Source organism: Triturus cristatus, chromosome 6 (genome assembly GCF_964204655.1).
Source record: "Triturus cristatus chromosome 6, aTriCri1.1, whole genome shotgun sequence".
NCBI lineage: Eukaryota > Metazoa > Chordata > Amphibia > Caudata > Salamandridae > Triturus > Triturus cristatus.
In genome coordinates this window covers 866696066-866720702 of record NC_140589.1, presented here as the reverse complement: position 1 = coordinate 866720702, position 24637 = coordinate 866696066, and the positions used below count along the sequence as shown (strand labels likewise).

Below are 24637 nucleotides of genomic sequence, written 5' to 3'. Positions count from 1 at the left end.
TGGAACAGTGGAGACATCATCCATGTCACACTTTTTAATTACATTTAGAATTTGTCAGAATACCGACAAAGTTGGACGCGTAGTTCCGGATCTACATTGAAGTGCACAGAAATAAAGGAACTAATAGCAGCACTTTGACATTGTGCTCCAATGCAGCTCCGCTCTGTTACATCTGGGCCAGTAGGGAGTCATCGCAAAGCCACATAGAGCCACCTACTGGCATGTGGGAGAATTGCTGAGAAAATTCTCTGACACCATTCAGCCACCTGGAGATATTCTTATGATGAATCTGCAACTAGAAGTATCCATCAGAGCTACATTTTTTCATTATAAAAAGAACTAAACAAAAATATATAGGCCAGCCTAGGAAAAATTCAAATTATGATAATGAGAGATGCACTGCTACTGCATTTACAGGGAATTAAATGTGTATTCCTTCCCTAATTTTAAACCAGAACTATGCACTTGCTGCTGACATCTATGCATAACATGCAGTCACAGGTTCGCTTGCTCATTAATATTTCTGAGATCAGTAACATTACCATCAGTTCATTATTTGTGTGCAGTGCTAAGAGGCAATGGCTTGGCAGAATGTGCTACACAAAAATGTTATTGTTATTAATACTATTACAATTTCAGGATTCACACTTCATTGCTTTCTTCATTCTCTCACCACAGCTCTAAAAAGAAAATATATTGATCATTCCAATCTAACTGCTCATATACCCCACTACAAATACAAAATCACAAAGGATGAAAAACTCCTAAAATAAACCATTTATTGAGAAAAATGTTTTAATTACATTTCATTAATCAGCTTTTTGCATAACAAATCTGAAGCTGGCCAAAAAAGTAAAAGTTCACAGTCAGTGCACTCAACAAACGGGAGATTAAAAACATGTACAAGGTCCAGAACGCCTGATAACACTACAACTTTTTTTTCAAACCTAGAAAGTTCAAAAAAACCTACATATTAATATTACAGTTCTCAGTTATATGAGAAACGTAGAGGAGAATAAAAAATTACAATTATGGTCCATATACAGTAGTAATGGCACTTCCATTGGAACATGCAACTTCTGTCACTCTTGCAGAGCTGGTCACATAAGCAGCATGTGGCAAACAGAAGAGATGGGAGCAGCAGTAAAAGTGACGCCTGTCACCTGTGCAGTCTTCAGTCACGGTAAGATCCAATGGTTACTGTTTCTCATCATAGTCCTCGTGTAAATATTACATACAGTTGTGATTAACAGTGAACATCCGGTGAATGAGTTCATTCTTCATCTGTGCAAACCTGGAATGAGGAAAAGAGAAAGGGATTTATTTATTTTAATGCATTAACAATAGCACACAGAGGGAAGAGGCACACATGTAGCCCAAAGTTAAAACAGTAAAAACCTATTTGTGATGAGGATCTAAACACACAATACTGAACTGTTGTTGCACACAGAGCAGTGGTTTAGAAGCCGATAGTTCACTGCAGCGATGTCACGCATTGAATTATTTTCCATAAATACAGGGAATTCTATTTTTACCACTTGTAGAGCTGCACCTACTGAAGAAGGTGACAAGGGAGGAGAGCACATTGCTGGATAGTGTTCGGAGGAATCAGCCAGCAAGCATCTGATATTAACAAGAATTAGCCAGAGGGGTGGAGTTACGAATGCCCTCCTGCTCCCCTCCTCTTAATCACAAAGGAATGGGGGTGAGAGTGGTGGGGTGGCTACCCTTGCACATGTTAGGCTTGCAGAGTTTGTCTTAATTTGCCATCTGAATCCAAATGTGGACTAAATTACCTCATGACATTGCACACAGCAAATGTAGGGACTAGTCAGATACTCTAAAGCTGAGAAAACACAGCACATTATAAAATAAGTCATGATATATATATAAACTTTTGGGAAAACAATGCAGTGGAACATTCATGGTGGTGATGCTAGCCAGCAGAACAGCAACAGATGATGACAACCTAAAAAATTGGAAAATCTTTGCAAGTTCCAAAATTCCACATTTAACTTTTACGCCCGATTCAAATGATTGTTTAAGTAAATACAGCACTATTGCTTTCTTTATAAAACATTTATTTGTTCATAATTTTTCACCAGCAGACCTGTTAAAATTACACCAAGATATTGGACAACCTCTTGCCTCAATCCTCCTCGAGGCAACAAAGAGTTTATAACATGCATTTGAAAAGACAATAGGCCTGGGTTCATTGTGCTAATGATCACAGTGTGAACACATAAAAGCCAGAGAGAAACAAAATGGTGAACAGTGATGAAGGCTCACTTGGGCTCCATACGGTCCTGCTTATGTTTTAAGTAAAGGTTGGATGACAATGTAGCCTTCATTACAGTTCTTCCTTAGCTTCTATACCATACAAAGAAAGGAAGGACTATAACGCCCAACCAATCTTCTTTTACCATAGAAATAAAAAGCCAATACTGAAGGCAAGTGAGTCTTCACGACTGCCTGCCTTTCGTTTCCAGAAACCAGAAACAAAAGGAAAAAAGCATTTCTCGTCAGATCTAATGAGAAACCGCAAGGAGACAAAAGTGTACACATTAAGAAAGGCAGGAGGAGAAAACCGGAGGGTGGCTGGTGGGGTTTGCGAGGAGCACACAGGTAAAGGAGTGAGGAATGCGAGAGAGTGGAGATGACGAGGAGCATATGAAGAAAGACACAAGTAAAGGGTAGAGTGCAAGAGAGTGGTAGGGGTGATGAGGAAAACATAGAAAATGATGAAGGGGGTTGGAGGAATGCAAGAGAATGGTGGGCGGGGGTGACGAGGAGTGCACAGTCCCTGGCTGTGAGAACAGAACAAGACACACAGGAGAGAGCTTTTAAGAGTAGACAGAGAGGACTGCAGTTGTTAAGTAGTATCTCATGCAGTTCAATGCAAATACAGGCCTGGAGACGAAAGTATACATCCAAACAACTAGCATTAGGAGAGAGAGGAATACCGCACTGAGCTGAGACAGGATGTGATAGCTGAGACAGGACGTGATAGCTGAGACAGGATGTGATAGCTGAGACAGGATGCGATTGACAAGCATTAGGAGAGAGAGGAATACCGCACTGAGCTGAGACAGGATGTGATAGCTGAGACAGGATGTGATTGACAAGCATTAGGAGAGAGAGGACTACTGCACTGAGCTGTGATAGGACGTGATAGCTGAGACAGGACGTGATAGCTGAGACAGGATGTGATAGCTGAGACAGGATGTGACTGACAAGCATTAGGAGAGAGAGGAATACCGCACTGAGCTGAGACAGGATGTGATAACTGAGACAGGATGTGATTGACAAGCATTAGGAGAGAGCGGAATACTACACTGAGCTGAGATGAGATGTGATAGCTGAGATGAGATGTGATAGCTGAGATGAGATGTGATAGCTGAGATGGGATTTGATAGCTGAGACAGGATGTGACTGACAAGCATTAGGAGAGAGAGGAATACCGCACTGAGCTGAGACAGGATGTGATTGACAAGCATTAGGAGAGAGAGGAATACTACACTGAGCTGAGATGAGATGTGATAGCTGAGATGAGATGTGATAGCTGAGATGGGATTTGATAGCTGAGACAGGATGTGACTGACAAGCATTAGGAGAGAGAGGAATACCGCACTGAGCTGAGACAGGATGTGATTGACAAGCATTAGGAGAGAGAGGACTACTGCACTGAGCTGAGACAGGACGTGATAGCTGAGACAGGATGTGATTGACAAGCATTAGGAGAGAGAGGAATACTACACTGAGCAGAGACGGGATGTGATATCTGAGACAGGATGTGACTGACAAGCATTAGGAGAGAGAGGAATACTGCATTGAGCTGAGATGGGATGTGATTGACAATGTGTCAAGCCAATGGATGAAAAAGGCTGAGTTAAGTGAACCAGTGGTTGCAAGGGGCAGACCCAAAGCACATTATATCTATATTGTTAGGAATAGGTCAAATTGACAGCTGTGATGTCAAATATCAGACCTAAAAACATAAGAGTATGGTGCGCACCCTTCCATACCATATCTGCATTTTCAGAAAAGAGTGGGATATGTATGCCCAAGCCACAGGTGGACCATATGTAAATGATTTTGCTAGTGATGATGACATGGCAAAATGTGCGATTTTTTAAGGAAATACGGAACATGGGGTGGTACCACGGTGGTGAAGGTAAAATCAGTTGTTTATTGTACTGAAAAAGAAAGATTTGTGGTAGTGAGAGTTGACAGACTGAACTACTTTCCACAGAAGTTATAGAATGGTAAGAAGATGTACCACAGGCAGAACAAAAGTAATAGCTCCTGCTTCCAGAGGCTTTTTTTTTTTACATGATGAGTGGGGCGAAAAATTGACTTAATTTGATGCAAAATGGAAAGGGATTTTTGATAAAATTGTTCACATTTCATTAGACTCTGATCAATTACTAACCCTGATGAATGAATGGGAGATGCTTCTTATCTTCCATTTCTGAGTAGCTAATGTAGGAATTGTACTTTATTTGTATCATTCACTGTCGAAGCATGTGGTGCTTCAATCTACCAATGGTTTCCTGACATTTTGGTTAGATGTCAATCAATTAATCAAATACTTTTATTCAGACGTAAACAATATAATAAAATGGGCATTTCAGATTAAAACAAAATGATTGCAATTTGAATACAATTCCGTCGTCCAAATATCGTCAGTATATAAAAACATAATAACATTTGTTATATATAATATTTATATCGCCCTTTGAAAGCAATGCAGAGCAATTGGCTTTGTCAATGATTTTTTTCTGATGGAGAAATGTTTGCCAATCATAAACAACCATGGGGTGGTGGGATGGCAGGGAGCAGGGTGCTGTGCTCACTGTGCCACTGGACTCAAGCTTTACCTGGCTGATGAGCCCTTATCAGGGGGAAAACGGTCCTAGGTTGCTTGTATTCCGTGTCAGGGAGGACCCGGCTTGGCAGTTCCGGCAGGACTGGTCCCATGAGGAGCAGGGTCAAGGCTGATTTGCATATGGCTGGGTCCAAACCAAGGTGGCATGCTGGAAGAAAAATGATGGATTCGGAGGCGGCCTGAGAGATAGCCAGTGGCTGAAATGAATTCAAGCATTTCATCCATTATCTTCCGTTGTTGCAGATGAAGCCCTAAGTGCGACAGGTATGCCCAGAAATAGGTCCTAAGTGTACTGTGCCACTAAAATCAAGCTAAACCTGGCTGAGGAGCCCTTATCAGGATGAAACCTGTCCTAGGTTGCTTGAATTCCGGTTTAGGGAAGCCCTGGCCTGGCAGTTAGGGCTGGATTGTTTCCGAAGGAGCAATGGAGCAGGTTCAACACTAATGTGCATAAGGCTGGGCCCACACTGAGGTGGCATGGTGGATGAAAAATTATGAATTGGGGAGTGGCCTGAGGGATAGCCAGTTGCTGAGATTAATTCAAGGATTCCATCCATCACCTTCTTGTTGTTGCTAAAAAGGACAAAGGCCACCGGCCGGTGATCAAGCTGAAAGAATTCAAAGGATGGCTGATCCACTGGCATTTTAAGATAGAGGGAGTGCGCTATGTCCGAGATATACTACGTCCACTGAACCGGTTAGACCTAAAGGACATCCACCTGGCAGTACCTAATTTCCCCTGCGCATTGCAGGTTCTTCCAATGTTCCTGGTGGCATCAGGTCTACAAATTTGCTGCACTTCCATTTGGACTGTCGTCAGCACGGAAACTTCTTTGTCTGGAATGCCACTGGGTGGAGTGGTGAAGCTCATAGAGTATCCCAACGACATAATGTTAATGAACAGTTCGAAGGACATCCTTCACCATATTTGGGAGACAGTATATCTTCTACATTAACTGGTGTTCTTAATCAACAAGGAAAAGTCACAGTTGGGAACTGCTCAAGAGACAACTTTTCTGGGATTCCTGATAGACTCAGAGCGAGACATTTTAAAGCTTACCAACTAAAAGATGACTGGTATCAAGAAGGAACTCACAAAGGCATTGAACAATCCCAAGATATCTCATCAACTGGATCGATTGGATGAACTCCTATCGTCATCGATAAAAGCCATATTTCCAGGAGCTTTCCACTACCAGTCTTTGCAATGCATAAGGACTGCTCACCTACACAAAGGGTTAACATACTCTCAGCAGATAGAACTATCTCAAAAAGCCAAGGAGGAAATTACCTGGCAGCTACATCACATGGAGGCTTTGAACAGGAGAGCAATCTTCGGATCCTTTCCGGACCTAGATGTAGAATTGGATGCAAGCAGAGCAGCCTGGGGCTCCAGGTGGAGGAAACACTCCCCCGGAGAAAAATGGTCAGAGGATGACTTATCACTCCATATCAATTGTCTGAAGCTGCTGGCGGGGTCCTTCGCAGTCAGATTCTGAATAAATGACATGGTGTAATGTTGTGTACTGAATAATGAGTCAGCTGCCCTTTAAATCAATCACTTTGGAGGTACAAGGTCACGGGTGATGGCGGAACTGGCAAAGGGATTCTAGCACTTATTCCTAGATCGCCAGATAGCAGTAAAAGCAGAGCATCACCCAGGGTAAAAGACACCAAGTGGGACTGGCACTCAAGGCACTTCCAGAAAGCCAATGCTCCTTCACAAGACTCTTTCTTGCACTCTGGTACAGATGGGGTCCTTTCCACAAGGATCTCTTTGCATCCCGATTAGACCATAAAGATTCCATCTTTCTTCAGTTGGAGGCCTGAACCGGGACAGCAGCGACAGATGCATTCCTGCAGAATTGGGGCATAGAGACCAAACATGCCTTTCCCCCATTTGCTGTGATAATCAGAGTGGCCGCACAGGTCAGGAGACAATGCTCAGAGCTAGTTACATCACCCTGATCTGGAAATCGCAAGTCTGGTTTTCAGTGCTGATGGAACTTTCCTCAGAATCACTGATCCGTCTCCCCTCCTTCAGAACATTCTACACAAACAACTAGGTCGAGATCACTTCCTTGTGGAAGACAGTTCTCTGAGACTGATGGCATGGAAGATTACAGAGAGCCTTTTGCGAAAAGCTAGAGAACTTATCAGACGAGCGTGGTCAGATAGCACAGATAAGCAATACCGATATGCATGACCCAGATGGGCCTCTTGGTGGTTGAACGGGACCTGGGTCTCATGTGGGCCGACATTGAGCAGGTCCTAAATGTTAATTCAGAAACGGTGTTTCATAGGCGGGCTTACAGGTCAGTACATTCTTACAGATCAGCCAAATCAACTTTATTCGGTTTCAGAAATATAAAACCATAAAAGTTATCATTACACAAAAATTTCATAAAATATCAATACAAATTATCACAGTTAAAATACATTCCACAAAGGTCCTTGGTAATCTGTAAAATAGGGTGCAAAGTTCAAGTGCATACAATCTTACCCTTTATTAAAAGCTCTCCAGTAGATTTATCCTGTCCCACTGGGGTATATATGTTTTAAGAGTGATCATAAACCCTGACCTTGTTAGCATTTACTCAAGGCAGGCCCTGGACTTCACCACTGATTTCAAATAACCAAGGACAAAGAAAATACATTCATCAATCAGCAGTTGTAGGTACAGAAGAGCTGGGCGAGCCTGCTTAAAATTCATCCTTTTTAAAATCAGAACAATAAAAAACTTCCGGGTAACCTCATAAAATTTACAAAATAACACAAAGGGTAGCAGATCCTGTGGAGACTCTCTGTCGCAGCCACAGGGTGCTAACAACTGACCACTACTGCTCCCCCTAGGTATGGCAAGCAGGAGGTGAAAGAGATCCAGGTGAAACACGGTCAGTAAAAATCGTTCATAAGCAGATAAAAGCCCTAGAAGATAAGGCTCAGCAAAAGATGTTGTCTTTAACATAATACATTTACGGACACTAGGCTTCCGCAGTTCCAGCTCCTCCCTCTCCAATTTCCTCAAACTGCTAAAGGACTCCCTTGTTATCCCCACATGCTTTTTTGTTACTAGCTTAGGGTTGTTGTACAGGTCGACTCGTCCTAGCTTTTCAAAACTACTCTTAATGTAACTGAGCCAAGGTATATTGAGTGCATGATCAAGGGTGATACACTCTTTTAGAATCGACTGGCTCAACGTTAATCCGTCATTTAACCAGATATTTAGCTATAACATTAGGGGACGGAGTGCCAAAGTGTCCCTTAAATAAGGCACCCCCAGTTCCTCATGTGCCACCATGTTAGACAGGCCACGCGGAACACCCAACAAGCGCTTCAAAAATGAGTTCTTGGCCACCTGGAGAACGTCAGTGGTGGTGTGCCCCCATATTTCGCTCCCATAAGAGGCTGATGCTACACTCTTGGCTGATCTTCAACAAGGCTGCAATAGGTCTGTTTCCTAGTGTACAGGCTAAAATAAAAATGACGGCATTCACCCGCACCAGATCCCCCTTCTTTCTTTGTTTGAGAGGCCGCCATTTTATTTGATCATCCAGTAGGACCCCCATATATGAAAAAACGTTTGTGCGAGGTACCTTAGCAGGACCTACCCTGAATTGAAATTTTTTTTGGGGGGCGAGTCCCCACTTGCATGACGTAAGATTTTGAGTTATTTATAGATAAGACCCGTTCCGACAAAGTCAGAAAAGGCATCAAGCAGGATTTGGAGCCCCCTTGCAGTCCTAGATACAAGAACTGTGTTATCCGCATAGAGTAGAACAGGGAGACCTCGTCGCCCTACATGCGGGTAATCTACCCCTGTTGATAAGTGGGCCTTATCTAGGTCATTGATATAAAGATTACACAAAAAGGGGGCAAAGATACACCCTTGGCATACACCTCTTTTTATATCAAAGTTCCGGGTCCTGCGAGAATCTAACATTGGCCTTAGTATCCCGGTGAAGAGCTTCTAAAAAATGGACGATGTTACTGTCTACCCCAATGTCTTCCATTGACTGCCACAATTTAGCCCTGTTCACGCGTTCAAACGCGGAAGATATGTCCATGAAAGCTAAATAAATAGTGCCGTAACGTGCAACCCTGTATTTATTAAGAATCATGCTAAGATTAAGGCACTGGGCCACGGTGGGCCGACCTGTGCGGAACCCATACTGTGCATCTGAAAGTATATCGTATTCCTCTGCCCAGGTGGTCAACCTCTCTAAAAGCACACGTCCCGCCACCTTGACCACCGAATCCAACACCGAGATCAGCCTATAACAGTGTGTACTGTCAAGGTCCCCCTTTTTAAAAACAGGCAGGAGGATCGACTATGGGGCGTGCCTAAACTAGAGTTGCCTCCAACAGTGCGATGGTCTGCTGATACCATTGGTTTAAATGCTTTATGTTATGGAAAAGGGCTAAGAGCACTGAATGGCAGGACCAGTGGAGATAGAAAAGGTGCAAGCACATTTGATAATGGTAGATACAATAGCAGAATTGATTATGTGTTATGCAGCCTAAAGTTATGGCCATCAATTTGTGACATGTCTGTGGATGGAAGGTTGGAGAGCGACCATAATCCTCTGTGCCTGTCACATAAGTGGTGGCCACACACTGGCTTGCCTGTGGGACTTCCTGTGCTCGCTCCACCCCGGATTCTTCCCACTAATAACATGAGGAGGCTGCGCTGGGAAAAGGTAGCAATCAATCAACAGGCTATTGTTAGTATGAATACCCTTGTTGACCAAGCCATATCAGACCTAGAGGACTGCAATATATTGAGCAATGGTCTAGACAGGGTCGAAGGAATTCATAATTCCCTTTTTGATAAAATCAAGGGATACTTCCTTAAGCCTGTCAAGGACAAAGGTGATAGGGTGCCAAAGCCAGCTAAATGGTACAATGATGAATGCAGGGAGTGCAGACTTGCACTGGGTAATGCTATCAAGGGAGGGCAAACAGCTCCAATCCAAGCAGCCAGGAAAAATTACAAAACTAGTATTGTGAAGGCCAAACAAGCTTGGGATAACCAACACTGGATTGAGCTAAAGGCAGCTAGCGATAGTAGGGATTCTCGACAGTTCTGGCACATTGTCAGGTGGGGAAAATCAGGTGGTCCGGAACCCCCTCAAAACAATGTCCCCGAAACAGAATGGGTAAAGTTTTTTAAAAACCAATATGCTGTTTTTAACACTGCAGAGCAGCATGAGACAATCCGTGTAGACCTCCCAAAAGAAAACCTTTTTTGTCCTAGTGAAATCATGATGGCTCTGGATGCAGTTGCCTGCGGACGAGCCCCTGGCCTTGATGGTGTGCCAGCGGATCTATTTGTTAACGACAAAGAGCGCTGGTGCTCATACATCCACCATCTTATTAATGCTATTGCCTTGGGCGCACCAGTACCAAAATCGTGGCAGGGTGCAGTAATTATCCCCATTTTCAAAAAAGGAGATCGATCATTGCCAGGTAATTACCGCCCTATAAGCCTTATAGATACCATCCAAAAGGTAGTGGGGCGTGTGATCGTCAATAGGCTCCTGGACTGGGCAGAAGAGACCAATGCCCTTTCATCCTTCCAGGCTGGCTTTCGACGATCCATAAGTACGGTGGATCAGGTCTTTCGTTTCACCATGATTCAATGGAGGACGGTGGTGCTCGGCAAAGGAAGCTTGTACGCGGCCTTTGTCGATCTACGGGCTGCCTTTGATCTGGTACCTCGACTAAAGTTATGGTTGGTTTTACAGAAGCAGGGCATCCCAAATGATCTGTTATCCATGATAATGAGACTCCACGAATCAAATTATGCAAGAATACAGTGGGGTGGCTTAGGCTCAGTTACCTCAGACTTCCCAGTAGAGAGGGGCGTTAGACAGGGATGCTCGATGGCCCCAGTCCTCTTTACACTTTATATAAATGATGTTGTAGCACGTATGACTTCCGCCCAAGTGGATGCTCCTTTTTTAGATGGTATTAAAATTCCTATTTTAATGTTCGCGGATGACACGCTCATCCTAGCTAAAACGCCAAGTGGATTGCAGTGTGCTCTGTCAATCTTTGACCAATTTTGCAAAGAGTATGGCCTTGAAGTAAACATTTCTAAAACTAAGCTGATGACTTTCAATCCCCATCGCAGTTTTAAGACAAAAATCACCTTAAACAATCGTCCGCTGGAGGTAGTGAACAATTTCACCTATTTGGGTATGCATATATCCAATGTGAAGGCCTGGCGGCACCATATTGAAATCGCAACAATTAAACATAGGCAACTGGCAGGCGCAATCAGCTCAGAGCATAGAAAATCCTTCACTAAACCTGTGGAACCTGTTTTACAGGTTTATGAAGCTAAAGCTCTGGGTTCTGTACTCTATGGTGCTGAGCTGTGGGGGTTTGAAAAAATGCTGGCCCTTCAACTCGCAGAGAATATATTTTTCAGGGCCATTACAGGCGTCCCCAAAAGCAACCCACTCCTGCCCCTTAAGTATGACTTGGGTAGAAGAGCCATTTTAGATATGGCACGGCTCCGCCCAATATTGTACTGGCGCAGGTTATGGACAACGCCTGCGCTCTCTCATTATGCTGGGGGCTTTCTAGACATCATAAGAACTGACCTTCACCATAAAATAAGTTGGTTAAAAGCGCTTAGGGCATCCTTGCTTGAGCTTGGTTTGAGCACACTCTGGGAAGATCCTGCAGGTGCAACCTTCCCTTCTAAAAGTATGCTCAAGACCATTTATTGGGAGAAGGTTGCCCAGCGGGACTGGTGTAGCTCCAGTGCCGGCAATATGACTAGAGAATTCCTAGAGGCCAAGATGTACCCCCATCTTGAGCCTTACTGGGATATCATAACCAAGCCAAGAGATAGGAAGCTTCTTTTCCAACTAAGAGCTGGAGCACTTCCCCTTAGATCTTTAACAGCAAAATGGGAAGTGGGAACTAGTGCCGTCTGCCCTGCCTGTGGTACAAAAAGGGAAACTATTGGTCATCTTTTGTTTTCTTGTCAAATCTATGCTGCTCCACGGCGTATATGGCTTACTCCAATGTGCAAAAATTTAGGAACTACTAGTGGCACTGTTGCTCTACGCATTATATGTACCAGCACATTGCCTTGGATTTCAATTGCCACTGCAAAGTATCTAGGATGGGCGTGGATGATTAGATTGAGACTGCTAGTCACTTGACTATTCTCTTGAACTGGGGGAGACTGCTAGTTTTTTTTTTACTATTCTCCCCCTTGCTAACTTTCAGCATTTTATCGTATGTAATCTGTTTTAAAATTTTTTAAATTATTTAAATGTCCTTGTTTTAATAATAAGTATCCACTGTTATCATTGCGGAATGCTAAACCCAGGGCTTCAACTATGTCCATCCGTATGTGATTTAAACAACACCGCTGCCAAACGAAATAATGTCTCCCTTATGGATGTAACTTAATTAGAATTTGTCAAAAGTATGTAGTATCGAAAAGTACTGAATTTAATAGTTTTTTAATGTATTTAATGAATTGTTATTGTATACTGTACCTTGCTTTTATGAATATTATTCGAATAAAGCATACTTTGATTGTGATTGTTGTGAAAACAGGCACTAGAGTCGAGATAGCCCAGGACTCAGGGCATCCATCCCTTACTGCTGCGTTAATTACGGTAACAAGGACCAGTGCCCCAAAAGTTGGGTCAGATTTAAAAAGGTCCGGGGGGGATGCCATCGGGTCCCGGAGCTTTATTGCTTGTTAGTCCGGCGATACCCCCCTCAACCTCCCTCATCCCAAAGGTTAGTTCTGGGGTATCTACCTCTCGAACTGGCTGACAGATAAACTCAGACGGCACTCAAAAATAGTTTTAAAATGGAGCACCCATTCGTCATCAGTATTGTGTGCACTAGTTGCGCTACCTTCGCCATGCTCTAAAAACGGGCTGTTAATAATTCTCCAAAATCTAGAACTGTTCCTCAGAGTACTTGCCTCATTCAACTCCCTCCATGCTTCCTCCTTCAGAGCAGACTTGCGTTTGGCCAATTTCAGTTTATAATCTTTACGGCACGCTCTAACCAGGGTCTGGTTTCTCGGACTCCTGTAAAGAGCTTCCCGCAACTTTCTTGCCGCCAGCGAGCAGGAGTCAAACTATCTAGGGGTCAAAATGTCTGTTCTGCGGGTCGGTGCACTTAAAAGGTTGCCTACTCTAGCAGACTTTGTATTAAAAGCAGAGATAACCTCGCCCGGGGATGTGCACGATGAGGTACACAGAACTAATTCGCTGGCACAGGATTCTTTTACCGATTTATAAAAAGTGTCTGGGGAAATCTGGGTCTACTTTAACCATCTTCTACCACCTGTTGGTCTTATTGAACCTGTTGGCTCAACTCCTTCTTTACATGTCAGTAAAGTTCACAAAATTTAACACATAAAGGATTATGGTCACTTTAGGCACTTTCCTGTATAGAAAAACCCTGGAATGAGGATTTTTAAGAAAGATTAAATTAATATAAAATCTATAAATGTGCCTGAAGGGACGGGTGCCTTGCTACAAGGATCAATTAGTGACATAAGCGACATTAGGTCAAATTCGAGAAGGAGGTTATTCATGACATCCCCCTGAGTAGAGTGTTCAAAGTGGATCCCCTTCACACGCGGGCAACCTAGGACAGCCAGACTTGTAGCCCTTGGGTCTCCACATGGGTGTATATTAAAGTCCCCTGTGATCATGAGATTATGAAGTTCAGCTTTACAATGTTGCCTTATAAAAGACCCCAACAGGGGAATATTGCACCCACCAGTAAGGCATGATACAGAATTATAAAAAATGTATAAGAACCGTTTTATTAGACCCCCTTCTTAAGACCAAGACTGTATACACGGGCTTGTGGAAGACAAAACCTGTCTTTGGCAATCTAACGCCACAGAGCTATAAATAACAAGACCACCCTTTGGTCTACCAGCCCTAGAGGGGAAAGCCGGGACAAAAAAAGACTTGTATGTAAGTATTATTAAATTTATAATGCACTACAGCTACCCAAAAAGGGTTTCCGGGCGCAAAAGCAGAGCAGAGCCTGAGATAGAAAAGGCTTGCAGGTTATTTATCTCAGTCTCTGATCTGCTTTTGCGCCGGGAAACCCTTTTTGGGTAGCTGTAGCGCATTATAAATTTAATAATACATTCATACATTCAAGTCTTTTTTTGTCCCGGCTTCCCCCTCTAGGGCTGGTAGACCAAAGGGTGGACTTGTTATTTATATCTCCGTGGCGTTAGATTGCCAAAGACAGGTTTTGTCTTCCACAAGCCAGTGTATACAGTCTTGTAACCCTTCAAAAATAGACTACAATCCACCACCCATGTTTCCTGCAGACAGATCACACAAAATTCTTTCACAAATGCCATCCATGTAGGATCAGAGAACTTATTGACCAAGCCTGCAACATTCCAAGATATAACATTATTATCATATACACATAGGCCCCCATTACTTGGCACCAAGGAGTCTTGCTGGGTTTACGAGTTCTCTAGGTCCATCGGTGGGGAACTACTAAGTCAATCGCAAGCATCCATCATAGACAAAGGAATAAACCGATTAAACATCTCCAAGGGTGGGGGACCAAAAGTCCGCTGGAATAAACTATTGATGGAGGCAAATTCAAGTGAACATTCCCAATAGATGAAGTTCTCTGCATCGGACCATCAAGTGGAACCATGTTGGTGGTGCTGATGTGAGTATACCCTGGTGGGTCTGGTTTGTAGAAATATCCAAGTGGTAAAACCACAATGGTCGACTTTGGGCCGAAGGGAGCAGGGTGGAAATCTGTGAACAAAATCCTTTCTTCTATGTGAGGCCTGTTAAAACTTACAATAACACAATCACCCGTACATGATTTGCGAGAACTTCCTATCCAGTTGATATTTTTCTCCACCCTTATTCCCAGGGTTGTGTTATGGAATAACCAGAATAGAACTTTGTTCTTTAACTGGAAAAAGCCCTCCTTCATACGCTGTGGGAGTGTTGGCACGTTCCCCAGTACCACTACATAGGGGGTGGATTCCGCTGGCAGATGAATTAATGGTAGCCGCTGCAAGTGGACTTCCCTTCCCCCTTGGGGCCGTCCTCCTGTTGGATGGTTCTCTTCCGGTACGTTTGCCAGAATGAGCAGTCTGTCCCTATTGTTGTAGCTTTCACTTTGTATTAGCACTACCTGGCTTGGAATTACTTGCCCCCCCCCCCAGTGGCTGTGGTTGTGGCTGTGGCTGTCCCCTACTATTTTTAGGCAGGCTGTCCAAAGAAAGTGGCTCCGATAAAGCACTTTGTCCTGGTAGGACAGTTATCCCTCCTGCAATTGCAGTTAAAACACAGCATTTGAGATCCTGTAAAAAAAATTCTATCAGGGTCAGACAATGGATTATCGGGCCTAGTTTAGAGTCCAACAGGTTCATCAGCATTACCTCGTGAGATTCCAGTGCGCCCGTCAAATCAGATTTGGACTGTGTTTGGGCGGATGTTGGGGTTTTGGGGAGCAGGTTAGGTTTTGATCTTTTAGCTTTGCGCCCCATTGTTTAGGATTTCCTTTTAGTACCTATCCCTGTCCCTGAACCGCCCGACTCAGCCAGGAATAAGCTCCCTTGCCTAGTCACTTTAGTTGTACCCGGGTGCTTGCTGGAGGTAATCACCGCATGCCCTTGATTTGAAGATGCTTCATTACCCCCCTTATTACTAATTATGATAGCAGGGGAAAGGGGTGGTAATTGGGCTGTTGACTGACTGAATATCCTGATACAATCTTGCCCAACCTCCTGCAGCCCGATGTTATTTGAAGAGTTCAAAAGTTCGTCTTCAACGCTAATCAAGGACCCGTGTGTGTCAGCATGTATGGGGTGTGGAGCGATGACAGGAGACCTAGAAAGGCGTCGGTTAACCAACTCAATCTCCTTATCTAGCACTGCTGCCGCTCGCTGGAGGAACAAATCCATGGTAGTTGCTGCGGCGGTGGTATCAGTCGTGGTCCTTCCAGGGGCTAATGTCCCCTTACGCCTAACCGTGAGGGATTCGATAGATGGATTCAAAATTAGCGAATTAGAGCGCTTAAATAGTGGGAAGTAGTTCCAATGTTGCTCCAATTAATATACTAGGTAAGGTTGGCCAAATTAGATATGTCCATGTACCACACTATAATGTCCAAAGCAAAAAAACAGTCTCCCAAGCAGTCCGCATAAATAATACCTGTGCAATATATAAAGCAGTATACTGCCGGACACCGTCCTATCTTCTCATTAACCGCCGTTGGTTCCACGAAAGTACAAGACTCGGACGGCGAACGAGACACAGCGATATAAACAGGCAGCAGAGCTCCGTAGGTGATTTAGGGGAATGTCCACTGACGGGCCAAGAGAATAGGCCCAGCCCAGGCTCAACCGGTCTCGGACGGGTGCAGACGGGCCCGCTCTTTGCCCGGGCGTGGCCCGGGCACACCCGTGCGCCTTCTGTGCTGCGAGAGCCCAAGCCCCCTTTTGAGCGCCTACTGGCGCGAAACAAACACATTGGCCCCTCCCCGGTGCTTGGAACTGTGGGCTTTGAAGTCCCCACTGCAGGCGGTGAACACTGGCGGCACTTGCGGCAACCGAAAACGGGCTGTCGCGTTGCAGGAGCCCGAGCCCCCCTTTGAGCGCATCCTGGCGCGAAACAAACGCATTTGGCGCCTCCCCGGCGCTTGGAACTGTGGGCTTTGAAGTCCCCACTGCAGGCGGTGAACATTGGCGGCACTTGCGGCAACTGAACACGGGCTCCTCTGCAGAACATCTAATGGTGTACCTGTTGGTGAATACCCTATGGGGTGTTGATTGCTTAAAGGAGTCAAGACTTTCTGTTCCACCTGCCCCTAAGTACTAGGGCATGTAGAATGTCAATCAGGTCCTTAATCTCTTCCTCTCTTGGGAACAAAATCAGTTCTTAGCCTGGAAGGAACTGTCAGGTAAGCTAGCCGTGCTATTATGCTTCGTATCCTGTAAAAGAAAGTCGGACATCAGAGCAATGGACATAACAGGTAGGATGTTTACTCCACATGGAGTCACTTTTACCATTTCTAGATGCACAAAAAGTAACTCTAGGGTTGAATCATACCCAAAATTTAAAGATATGTCCAAAGTGTGTGTTGTCCCTGTATTATTGCTTATTAGAACCTGACTGAAGACCTACTGGGGTACAACAACTTTTGATTGCAATCAAAAACCTTTCAAGGTTGGTCCAGCCCCAGCTATCACTAGATGGGGTAGATGGGGGATGCAGGAAGCAGTTATTGACTTGTCTATATTTGGGCCTCAATCCGCTGAGGGTGCCATGGCCTCAAACGCTTTTTCTTTGGGAGAATGTTTAGATGATATTATGAAAGCGACTGATTGGTCGTCTGAGTCCACATTTAAACATTTCTATTTTAAGCCCACTGACAGTGTGACATCCTTGGTGGTTCAAAAGCATTAAACGTGCATAATATGAGCCTTTGCTCCTGAAACAGAATAAAAAAGTTCCTGGCTAACGTGAAGGAAAGTTTCAATTCTATTAAGGATATGGAGGTGAGGATTATCTCTCACACTGGAATTATCTTTATGAATCTGTGATGAACCAACCGAGAGTTACAGGTAGTATATTTAAGTAAAGACACCAATTGCACTTGTACTGTTTAAGATAGGGTTACACTAGTACTTGTATGTTCTGACAATACACTGTGTTTATGTGACTTGGTTAACTTCTAGAAAGCATTTGGGAATAATGTTCATTTAGTTAATGTCTTGATTTTCTGTTCACTTGGAACAGAGCAGAAACGCGAGTGAGATCAGGATTATTGGATAATGTTTTGATGCCAACAGTGTCATGGACTGAACGTTTTTATGATTGGTTGTTATTTGGACTACCACTTTTCCCTATCTTCGTGTAAAATCTAGTTGGGCAATGTTGTTTTTTATATGCCTACTGTCGGACTAAAGCAGTGACAGAAATGCATAATCCTCACCCTCGTGTCCTTAAAAGAATTGAAACTTACCTTCCTGTTAGCTAGGAAATGTTTTAAAATTTACAATGAAATTCATGTAGTGCCACTGTACGAAACTCAAATTATCTTCTGAAAATAATCAAATATGGCCATAACCCTAAAAAAAACTTACAATCCACACATTTTTAAAACGTTTTTTCCTACTATAATTAATTAAATAAAGACTGGCCCCCTAAGACAAGTCATGGGAAACACAGAGTACACTGGTAAGAATAGAGCTCTTTGTTCAATATTTTAGATCAGAAGGACCAGGCTTGCCCACTTATCCTAGATTATACATACTGGATACCTCCCAGAAGGTGGACCAGCCAAAATGTTCTGTTATTTTCTATAATGGGCACAGAAACACAAATCAAGAGAGCGTTTCTAAACAAATATCATTATACAGGAAGGTGCTTGATGCTGGGTGGATTTGCTTCTAGCTTTTATTTCTCTACTTGAAGAGATCCCTCCTAGCTATAAATGCATGTAAAAGTGCTTCATCCCAGGAATACATTATGCGAGATACAGTTTGCAACTAGAAAATCACCTTGCCTTGAGCTAATGTATCTTTATACTCATAGCTCAAATGCAGGCAAGGGAGAAAAGTTAATGTTTATGAAATATGTTACCACACCTGGAATGAACTCTACATCGAGAAGGGTAAGATATTTCCAACAGGAACACCGTAGGAGTCTGTTGCTTTGAGACTCTCAGTGTTACCTGGAGCAGCACCCTAATTTAATGAGCTGTGGGGAGTGGAAGAAGGAAAAGGACAACTGAGAAAGATACAAATAATTCCATTCCTTAACTTGCCACTCCTTACACATTCTTCATTATGCTGTAGCACAATTACAGAAACAAGTCCTGTGAAAATGGATTTACATCTCTTTGGAAATTGTTTCTTTTTTGACAGCTTGACCATAATGATCACTAGGAGGTACTTGTGAGATAAAGTGTTGTCTTCCCAACTATGTTGGATCTTGATAACAGCCACTTGGCTCTCCTGTGCAATTTGTGCTTCTGGCATGAACTAACCAATAGACATGGGTACCATGGAATATACTGTGACTGAAAGAAAGGAAGAGGGTTTCAATTTAATTTCCTAGAAGGCTTTCAACTCAGTATATCCATTACTGCAACGTCAACCTAGGGAATCATCTTTATCACAACCAGATTTGGTGCTGTCTACTTCCTGTATATTGGTTCTGGCTTCATGAAGAGGACAACAGTAAAATACTTGTCCAGTATACAATTTTTGGATGGGAAATCATTCAGTTGTTATCTCTGTTCCTCTTTGTAGTAGTGTTCTGAAGTAGGGTTGCTGATGAACACTTATGGCTATGTTGTTGCAGCCTGTAGATTAAAACCACATTGTATCTTCCCAACTCTATAACTATAGTTAATGCTTTGCAGCAATTATAAAGTTCTTGCATCACACCTACCTGTGAACACACCTAGCTTTAACAAAATACTGTAACTTACTTTACTAGTGAATATGAGAGCTCCAATCATATGACTGTGGTAAGCATATGAACAAGACCCTTACACCAAAACACTAAATTTTCCCACAGAATCAAACGCAATGTTTGTTTTTGTTTTTAACTGGTTGGAAGTTATTAGAAAAAAAAGTGTGGCACAAACCTTGACAAACGGATGATCAAGGAGCTGGCTAGCTGTCCATCGCATCTTTGGCTCACTTTCCAGACAGTGAGAAAGGAAATCTTTACCCTCTGGGCTGAACTTTTCTGGGATCGGGGGCTTATTCCCCATTCCAACTTTATACATAATTTGGAAGTTGTGTTCATACTCATGCCACGGCCTCTGTAATCAAGCAAAAATACACAGAGAACATAAATGCAAAGTTTACTGATTTGTCCTTGAACAGTGGACGCTGCATATTATAACCTACATAGGTTTATGAACACAACAAAGACCAATGACTGCTTTTTGCTGTTTTAAATCCTACGATTTGCAAAAAAGGAAAGTTACAATGTACGAAATGTAAATTGTGAATCACAAATGTCTTGTTGACTTGCAATTTGCACATTGTAGCTCATTTTGAGGAATAAGGATGAAGGGGCATGAAGGTGGTGCCCCTACTACCTTTGGGATCACAATGCAATATATTGATGTTTTGTGGCTGTAATTACAAAAATATTAAACCTGCGATTGGGTAGAGACATCCAAAAGAAGGTGGTATCCAATTACAAAGTTAAGGCTGTCAGTAAAACACTTACATTTTATGAATGTGAGCTGCTGACCCAAATTCTTTCAAAGAATGGTTATTTTACTAAGTCCCTGTCTCTTTATGGGACAGGGCAACGATAAAAAAATCAACAGGCATTCTGCGAATGAAGCAATGGAGGTATGCTGCCCCTCTCAGGCCTCGATCTCTGCATTTGCAGTCCATTCTGTAGGCATCATAATCAGAATCCCTGCCTCATTAATATTAATAATTGGACAAGATTCTGTAAATATTACTGATTGCTCATGTTGCTCTTTTTGTACAAGTTTCACAGCACAAAATTAAGGTTGAATCGCAAAGCAGTTGTTTTTCTGGACCCAATCACTAGACGGCAGAGTAAAGCACAGCATGTGAATCCACAAAAGATTCACGCTGCAAAACCTTTGTTTTGTGGCATCAATTCTTTATTTTCATAAGTTATCTTGTGCTCTGTTTTCTGTTTCTCTTATGCTGGATTACACAAGGCAAGACTTATACAGCTCTTTCGTGCCTCTGCTCTAGGTAACAAGCACAAAACAAGGATGCTCCTGAGACCATAAATACAAATACATTCACTTAACGCCTAGGCACAGTGCGTTACCTACGCTTAAGTTCCATTACAGAACGACATTACATGTAGAACATTTTTACAACTGTAAGTCTGTAAGCAAAGAAGGTGATTGCCACCAAGATGGGAATTTTATCAAAAATATTCAATATTTTTAATTCAATTGTTTGTACACATAACCACTTTTTTGCTCTTTTTGAGAAGAATGTTTTTCTTAGAAAAAAAACATTTCATTATCACAAACATTGGAGCGATGCATAGAATGTTGTAAATTCATGAGCAATACACTTACGATCAGTTAAATTTGAACAGGTTCTCAACATCTTTTGGTCCTAAATCTTGATTAATCAAATAGTCATCATAAATTGGGAAAATCATACATCATTTTTTCCTCGATTAATTTACAATACAACGGTCCAAAGGTGAAGAGGTCAGAGATAACATTGATACAAATTGGATACAGTTATACCACGGTTAATAGGTACACTTCAACATTTCATCAACTCTCCAATCAATTATGTCATGTTTCAACTCTTGACCTCGTGCAAAGAAAGAAATTGTGTAGAGTTGGGGGGGGGGGGGGGGGGGGGGTGGAGGGGGGGGGGGTGAGCTGACGCATTTCGACCTTCGTGTGTAAGGACCACAACAGTTCAAAAGAAGGTCTTCCTCAGGGCTGTAATGCTTTGTATAGGACACTAAAAGGTGAAAAATAAAAATCAGTATGGTACCTGTTGATATATTACATCATACCAAATATGTGTAAGGGCGGGGAGAGGAACAAAACACGATGCTTCCATACCTGAAAGATGAGGTGGAAGATATCACTCTCAGCAGAAGCCAATTCTTTTTAGAAATAGGCAGCAGCCACTACCTATAATAGCTTGCTCTCTGTAGGGTGAAGAGGTATGTATCTCAGTATACATAAAAAACATCAGACGCACTAAGACTGCATGTAGACAGGATTGACCCTTGTCTGCTCCTCTTAACTTTAGTGATGGAGCCGTTGGTGACTTGGCTTCGCCGCAATATGAATATGTGGGGAATCGAGGTGGGGCCCCAAACCCATGTTGTATCGCTCTACAACATGACACATTCATATATTTACCACCCAGAGCAGTCTGTTGGTGTGTTATTGCAGATTATGAACATATATTGGGCGGCGTCTGACCTGCAGATTAACAGACAGGAAACGGTACTGTTCTCCTTGGCTGCGCTTGGGAAAGCGGATCCAACCTGTCTCCCCATGACTGAGCTCTTATGGGAGGGGGACCACTTCCGATATTTAGCGATTCAGGTGGCAAACACATCGGAGGCCTGATACGGTCAATATAGGGAGGGTCTTTGGGAGCCTGGATGGTGAAGCACTGCATTGAAAAAAACCATGGCCCACAAGAAATAAAATGGACCGTCTTAAAACAGATCAAAGGCGTTATGATTGACACCCTCTTAGTCAACTATGAAGCCAAATACATCCTGAAATTAGGAACTACTGATTTTGGGCTAAATGAACTATCTGAAATTATGCATTGTATTTGACAGAATATTGAACATTGTACAAGTGTTACAACACTGTGGGCAGTAGTATCCGTGTGATTTCTTCCTTTCTTTTCCTTTTGTAAAAAGAGGTCCCACCATACAATATACACTTCCCTAAAGAATGCATTTCATTGTCGTTGCTGATTTAAAACCAATAACAGCAATCCATAAAGTTTTTCAACACATGTACACAGCAGTTTTTTTAGCTAGGTGGCGCTATCACCATCCTAGACCCTTTTCTCTTTAGGAAGTCAGGCATGTCAGAAGAAGAATATAATGAATCAGAAGTCAGGTCCCCGGAAATGACGTCTGATTGTTGAGAGGTTTCCTCATTGGAGCCCCTTGAGAATCTGTGAAAGCAACCAGTTATCGTGTGAACCAGATGAAGAAACGGACGGGCACACCCGCCATTTCACTATGAATGCGCTGACTCTTATTGAAAGCGGAGTGTCTTTCCGGCAAATGTAATACGGAATCACCCAGGCGATGTAAGTGTTTTATCTCGCTATCTTGAAAGTGCGCCGACAAAAGACTGGTGAACGCCTAGGCCTGCCAGCTGCCTTTTTAAACAAATGCGCACAGCACAATTGGGCCGCCATGCGCACAGCGCTAAGCATTATCTTGATCTACTCTGCGGACGTTCCCCTGGATGTTCCGTCTTAGAGCGCTTTGCGTAATAGAGAGTATCTGTACAATTGCATAGACTGTGCGGCATTACTTGCCGACCTTCAAAGTCATTCGATGTTGAAAAATGCCTATGGTACCATATATCCACTCCAGCTTGTTTTTAAATAGTATTGTAATAAACAAAATGTCCGGTGTGAAATAGAGAGTACCTTTGCAATCCCGTAGACTGTTTGGCATTACTGGCCAACCATTAAAGTTACTTTATGTTGAAAAATGCGCTTACCGTTACTATATGCCCACCTTAATGTGTCTCTAAATGGCACTCTAATAAACAAGAGCCCTGGTACAATGTCGCGCATCAGAGCATGTCCAGTATCAGTTCACCAGACGCCTTTAGGCAACGTTATATTTCAATTAACCTACACTGTGGCAGATAGATGCAACACATTAAGTCAAGAGAATTACATGCAGTCTTAGTGCGTCTGATGTTTTTTATGTATACTGAGACACATACCTCTTCACCCTACAGAGAGCAAGCTATTATAGGTAGTGGCTGCTGCCTATTTCTAAAAAGAATTGGCTTCTGCTGAAAGTAATATCTTCCACCTCATCTTTCAGGTATGGAAGCATCGTGTTTTGTTCCTCTCCCCGCCCTTACACATATTTGGTATGATGTAATAGATCAACAGGCACCATACTGACTTTTATTTTTCACCTTTTAGTGTCCTATACAAAGCATTACAGCCCTGAGAAAGACCTTCTTTTGAACTGTTGTGGTCCTTACACACGAAAGTCGAAACGCGTTAGCTCCCCCCCCCCCCCCCCCAACTCTACACAATTTTTTTCTTTGCACAAGGTCAAGAGTTGTAACATGACATAATTGATTGGAGAGTTGATGAAATGTTGAAGTGCACCTATTAACCGGGGTATAACTGTATCCAATTTGTATCAATGTTATCTCTGACCTCTTCACCTTTGGACCCTTGTATTGTAAATTAATCGAGGAAAAAATGATGTATGATTTTCCCGATTTATGATGTCTATTTGATTAATCAAGATTTAGGACCAAAAGATGTTAAGAACCTGTTCAAATTTAACTGATCGTAAGTGTATTGCTCATGAATTTGCAACATTCTATGTGTCGCTCCAATCTTTGTGATAATGAAATGTTTTTTTTTCTAAGAAAAACTTTTTTCTCAAAACGAGCAAAAAAGTGGTTATGTGTACAAACAATTGAGTTCTGTAATGGAACTTAAGCATAGGTAACACACTGTGCCTAGGCGTTAAGTGAATGTATTTGTATTTATGGTCTCAGGGGCATCCTTGTTTTGTGCTTGTTGTATTCTGAATTCCAGCCCCTGTTGTTCCTCAACTGAATTAGTCCCCCCTGTTTTTCTGCTCTAGGTAAGACACCCATCATTGAATCTTCTTGGAAATCTGTACATGGTTACCAAGTCCTCTAATAAAAACAACCACAACTAAAAAGGGTGCCTTCTAGAATACCTGTCTAATGCCACTGTCTGGCGTTTATTGAAACTGTGGTTATGCTATCATGCCTAGATCAATGTGTACTTTATATGGGGTTCTGTAGAACAAGTTACTTACCTTCGGTAACGATGTATCTGTAAGAAACATTAGTTAGTTAGATTCCTCACCTTAGAATATCCCCAGGCGTCAGACTGGATCCGGAAGATTTTTCGTCAGCAATACCCCTTGCGCGTCGCTAGGCGTCGTCTGCGGCTCCGCGTACGTCGTCGGCGTCGTGCGCCGGAATGACGTCGTCGGA

General features: G+C 42.8%; 1 protein-coding gene across 4 annotated transcripts in view; it reads right to left on the bottom strand.

The window, feature by feature from the left end:
* Window positions 1-762: 762 nt before the first annotated feature.
* MAP3K4 (mitogen-activated protein kinase kinase kinase 4) overlaps window positions 763-24637 on the bottom strand; it is a 483141-nt gene continuing 459266 nt past the window's right edge. For all 4 annotated transcript variants that reach the window (XM_085611454.1, XM_085611451.1, XM_085611452.1 and 1 more), the window contains 2 exons: window positions 19538-19717; window positions 763-1294 (listed from right to left, as the gene is read on the bottom strand). In XM_085611454.1, coding sequence (XP_085467580.1) covers window positions 1274-1294; window positions 19538-19717 — 201 coding nt within the window. In that variant the 3' untranslated portion in view covers window positions 763-1273. The remainder of the gene's footprint in view (window positions 1295-19537; window positions 19718-24637) is intronic.